At 34.8% G+C, this 6,000-nt stretch overlaps 1 protein-coding gene across 1 annotated transcript in view; it reads left to right on the top strand.

The window, feature by feature from the left end:
- LOC131061264 (uncharacterized) overlaps positions 1 to 5,471 on the top strand; it is a 28,488-nt gene extending 23,017 nt beyond the window's left edge. The window contains exon 4 of the mRNA XM_059214063.1: positions 5,122 to 5,471. Within this exon, the coding sequence (XP_059070046.1) occupies positions 5,122 to 5,229 (108 nt within the window). The 3' untranslated portion in view covers positions 5,230 to 5,471. The remainder of the gene's footprint in view (positions 1 to 5,121) is intronic.
- Positions 5,472 to 6,000: the final 529 nt, after the last annotated feature.

Raw genomic sequence — 6,000 nt, forward strand, 5'->3', positions numbered from 1 at the left:
ATTTTTGAGCATCCCAATTTGCAATTGCTTGTGGAGAAGCAATTAAGGGTGGGGAGTACTGTCATGAGCCTGTTTTGAGGGCCTAGTTGGCCTCATATGCAGTGTTTTATAACACCCAATTGCTATCTTTTTGCTATTTTAATTTTGCTTTTAGTCCTTAATGAATTGGAAAAATTTATAATAATTTTAATTTTCCTACGTCGTTTATGTTTGGCGGCTAGTGTGCTGTTTATCCACCGTTTTGAGCTCGGCTCCCTTACCTCAACACCAAGCCTATTTAAGGTGAGCTTGGCGTAGGTGGAGTTCATGCTTGGGTGATAACAAATGCTTGAGAGCACCACAATCTGTTGGAACAACCGTTCCAGTGAGAAGACAAGGTGAGATGTAGCCCCTGCCATTGTTGTTTATCTTTCTGAGTTATCCGTTAAAGTTTGTTTTTGATATCGTTGAATCATTACCATGTCCAGTTTTAAGGGATTGAACTTCAGGAGGAGCTTCTCCACCACTGTGGTTAGGGGACGATCATCAACGTTTGCCTTTGTCTGTGACAGGGCAAAGCTTGAAGTTGATGCGATAAGGCCAGTGACCTAGGCCGAGTTGTTTGGGACACTTTGTAACAGACTGAAGGAAAATCACATTTACACATTTGTCTACAAATTGGAGCGCCCATTATCAATATACTGGATCACTTGATCAGTGAGAGGCATCATAACACCTGCAATCAGAATCAGAAGGGATGTCCTACATTGCTAAGTGAAGTTCCAAGCCACTTGTTGCTTGCACTTGAGAACGCAAGTACTATCATGCTGTCCTAAACCAGTGAGAATATCAGGTCTGCAAAAGAGTCGGTGTCGAAAATTCCTTTCCAGTTTTCGTAGACTATGGAGACTGGTCCTTGAGACTCAAAGATATGTACTTCTGTTTCAGTATGAATCATATTTAGTTGGTGCAGTTTTGTGTCTTTTTCCATATAAGCTGTTATTGAATTTTGGAATCAATAAATGCTTGGGTTTAGAGGATTAAGTTGCTTAACTTTGATGATACTAGTGCCAAACTAGAAAATTTTCGTATCTGCACAAGTTGGCATTTTTCAGAAAGAGATCACAAATGTTGCATTGATTTAGGAGACCAATATGTTTGAGGAGGATGCAAAGGAGATCTTGCCTCAAATTTGGAGGAATGGAATGATGGTGGATGCGGATGGTTTGGCAGGTAGCCTCATGATTATTTTGGATAGGAATAGACTTTCAGGTATGGTTGTTTCTCAAAATCCTAATTTCAGTTTTGTTAGATTAAAGGACACTTTGTTATGGGTCCTTTTCTACTTACAAATGTGTATGGACCAAATAACTTTGGGGATAGAGCTAGAATCTAGGAAGAACTAAATTTTTTTAGACATCATTGTCAAGAAGGTAACTATATCTTAGGGTGAGAGTTTAATATAATTCTTTATTTGGAAGAGAAGGGAGGAAAAGCTTCCATTGCTGTGGAAGCTTTGGATTTCAGGGATTCGTGTGTTGAGGTAGCATTCGCTTGCATTCTATCGAAGTTTGGTTGGTTCACTTGGAAGAATAGGAGAAAGGAGGAAATATTTTATGCTGATTGGAGAGATTTTTGGTTTTTTCGGATGGGTTGTTCTCTCCCCTTGTGTTCAATTTGAATGTTATTCACTATGGAGGATTTGATCATTGGCCAGTTGAATGAGATATCAATAATGGTAAAAATTCCCTGGGGTGTCCTTTCAAAATAAGTCCTTTTGGTGCGAACACTTGGAATTAAAAGATGCACTCACAATTTGGTGGGAGGTGGAAATCAAGGGCTGTAAGAGATTTATACTGCAATTATCATTATTCCCTAACCAATTAAATATGAAAATTAAGTAACAAATTCCAGCTCCTTAATAAATTCATATCTTTATGCTTTTGTTTGAAATAAATATCCACAACAGTAATAATAGGGAGTGCAAATAACATATCTGCTATGTCTTGATTTATTAATAGCAGTGTATGAAAGAAGATGTAGATTGCTCAAGGATAATAGTATTAACATACTAAAAATTAGAGAGGATGGTTGCTTCAAACTAGTACAACCATTCACATTGTACCCCTGATGTTTATACATGTATTTAAATAATTGTTTAAGAACAATAACTTGTAATGTGGAAACATAAAACATTATTGTTTCTTACTACTTTATATAATTAGCATCATTTAACAAGATATTTTTCCATGAAAGTTAATAGAATCTATTGAGGTAAGCAGTCTCGCAAAGGACTCTTGACATGACTCCAAAACAATAACACTCAGAAATATTTGGTTTAGATAAACAAATTGTAAATGTGGTCATGGAGAATATTTTTCCTGATCAAAGATGAATAAGTTCTAATTCTGAGAACTCATCCTTCTTATCAACAAAATTGAGCATAACATTATGTGCCCAACATCATATGGGACTGCCAAGTCACGTTGTCTCAGCAAAAGCGTTGTTGTTACTACTGTCCCAACAAGTATTTTGATTAAATTTGAACATTTTAAATTGTAATTGACATTATTTCAATTTCCAGTATTTCCAATATACGAGATCTGCACTTGGATAAGGCAAATTTTCAGGGTGTCCACAAGCGAAACTATTAGGATTTATATTCACAGGGCTGGGGTGATTATGCTGAAGGAGAACAAGGGTGCTCGATACAAACAATAGATTTGCATGGTAGGCTTATGAAATTTCTGAAACTATGTAAGTCGAGAAACTTGTAAAAAAGATTAGCTCTTGCCTAATTTGGCTTTGATGCCATATCAGAAAATAGAATCAATAAGCAACTAATCATTACATATAGATAAAAATAACTGAAATAAAATTGCAGAAAACATAGAGAAGACACGTTACCCAATATGTACGTGGGGAAAACCCTTCTGAATAAAAAAACCTCACAAAACACCATTCATTATTGAGAAAATTTAATTTTTGTATACACAAACATATCAAGAACTTGTATATCACAATATCTTCTTCGTCCTCTTCTTCCATAATGCTTCTCATGGATGTACAATGCATTAATATATCTCCCATGTAGTCTTGCCTTTACCATTTAACAATGTATATGCTGCATATTCATAATATGTTTGTTATGCTTTATGATTGTCTATATTTAAAGCAATCTACACAACCTTTCACCGTATAACCTTTTGGGTAATATATTTAAAGCAATCTACACAACCTTTCACCGTATAACCTTTTGGGTATATATTTAATTAATAAGTTAATTATTTATTTATAAATCTAAACTTAATAAATTACCCCTTATTATTTTGTAAGGACAAAACCTTACAAGTTATAGTCATATAAATGTTATTTAGGAGCACTTATATTAAATATAATTTCCAAATAAACATTCTGCTCTAACAAAACATCACATTTCATCCAACATAGAAAGGAAAAGGGAGTTCTCATGTCTCCTCTACCGTCTAACCACAGATGAGATATCTATAACTTACACTCTCGCTGAACAATCAGCCATTTGATCTCTAGTGCCAGTAGTTTTTTGGTGAGCACTGGCCAAGTGAGTGCAAAACATGCTTTTAGCAGATGCAGAACTGAAATTTAGAGCTAGAGGAAATATATCACCAACACTTGTTGATGGCCCACAAAAGATCATTCAGCACTGATCTGTCCTTATTGGCTTCAACTTCACCAAGGCTAGTAAAATCAGGATTCAAAAGAATCAAAACCATAGGCATAAAAGCAGAAAGAAAGGGATGAGGGTGGCAAGGAGGGGAAGGGGGTCGTGATGTTGGAGGGATGGAGGGAGAGAATGATGAAGTGATCTACATTTGTGGTTTGTTTTATAAATCTGATAGTGGAATTAGGGAAATTATAGTTTTTTTAGGGAAGAAATTCAAGATTTTAAAATCAGAACAGAAAAAAACAACAAAAATATTTAAAAATCTGTAACATCAATGGTGACCTGTGGAAGCCTAAAAGCTTCAATTTTTGCGCTTCTTGACAGTTACTTAGCCTAAGACTTATGTGGTCTGCTATAGTTGTTTTGCCACAAATTTATTTATTTTTAGATCAAATTGAGCATCAAATGATTGCTTTAGGACACAAAAAACGAAAATACTTATGTGGTCTGCTATAGCTGTTTTGCACAAATTTCATTTTCTCCTACTAAACTCAGAATCAAATGATTGCATTGATGAGAATGTTTTTAAGGAATAGATTCCTTCACTATGTAGCTGGATAATGAGGCCCTATAGGGTGACGCTCAGGTTTGCCAACCATACATTCTTCTAGTCAACAGAACAAATAACTGAAGAAATATTAAGAGATGAATTAGAGTGCACATGATGCAAGCATAGCTCTAATATGAGTTTGGGCCTCTAGCAGTCGAAAGATGGAAGACTAAGAACAAGTATAACAAATAGTGTTTTGTAAAGGAGCGAAGTGTAAGCTTATATGCAGGATTTTAACTAATTGAAGTTCATTAATAAGGATATATTGATTGGAGTTGTTCTAACATGATAGAGACAGCAATTCATCTTAGGACTTCCATTGAATTTGAGTTTACTGTATGAGTTTTTTTCTAGTGATTGACCTTTATCTCTTAAGAATGGGTGTCATTTAGCTTTGATATTAATAGGTTTGAACAATCACATGTTTTACAATGAACAATCAGGAAGCAATATCGATCTATAAAATAAATATTCTTCAACAAAAAGCTTTGTAGCATACAGATAAAATACATCCCCCTAAATTGCGGAATTGTTATGACTTATGTTCTCCTCAGTTATAATATTTAAACATAAAATAAAAATGCATGTTTATAAACCGCAGTCACAGTTAGCTAATTTAAGTTTCACAAGCAAACATATTAAATATCATAAGAAGAAAGACTGTTCTGTTGTATATGGTCGGGAAAATGTTTTAAGCAATTCTCTCTCTATATTGTAAATATTTTGTATCTATAATAGACTCCATAGAGATAGCAGAGAGTGGCCATACCTTGGCTTTCGTCTATGCTGAAGCAGAGGTTGAATAAAGTAGCTGGTTTTGTTGGTTTCAATCCTTAATATTTGGTTTATTATGTTGCCTTCATCCTGACATTCGTGGATTTCTGCCCAGATACTCGTGGCCTTGCAAGGTGCATTGACTGTGATTGGTAATTTCACGATGCTGCTGGCTGCGTATCGTATCTATAAATCAACTAAAGGTGGCTCCAAGACATTATGAATTAATATTTCTGTATCTTGAAAGCATTTACATTTTTATCTTTTGCTTGTCCCTTTCTATTCCTGTACCTCTAAGAAAAAGTTACGAGATTTTCAAGCCCATTTATGATGTTCCCTTGATGAAAACATAGTTTAGTAACAGTAACACTCTTTTTATTAGATGCTTCTTGTGAGTATTGTGAGGTTGTGGTTCATTGTTCTAACTTATTTCTCATCTCTGAATTGATCAATTTTTGTCTTTCATTAATGCTTGTGATATTATTGTATATCTAATATATTTGTATTCCTTGTAGGTAATGTACATATTCTCAACCTATATGATTTTCATATCAGCACTTGTATAGCTTGTAAGTCGCCCAAAGTTAGCCCGGCTTTACAATGTTCAAGACACCAAAATGTATTTTAACCATAAAGGAATGAAATCAACTATGTACTCTATTGTTCCTAAGTGCCTCGCTTAAGAAATCAGCATTAGTCCATAGAGTTAAATTTGTTTCCATGGTGTAGAATATGAATAGAACATGAAGGGAATGTGCAATGGACATGTAAAGAAGAACAATATATATATCAAATCACCATGGTTTTACCCTCAAGAAATCAATTACAAGCCATGGCTACACTATTGAGCATTACAAGACACCATGATTTTACCCTCTAGAAATCTATTGTTGGTGAAAAGTAGAGCAAATATGGGGCTATGGCCCTCCCAAATCTCTAGTTCACAATTACAAGCCATCTCAACAGATGGGTGAAATTGTTGATTCTTCTTTCA

This window comes from Cryptomeria japonica, chromosome 11, assembly GCF_030272615.1.
Source record: "Cryptomeria japonica chromosome 11, Sugi_1.0, whole genome shotgun sequence".
In the NCBI taxonomy this organism is placed as follows: domain Eukaryota; kingdom Viridiplantae; phylum Streptophyta; class Pinopsida; order Cupressales; family Cupressaceae; genus Cryptomeria; species Cryptomeria japonica.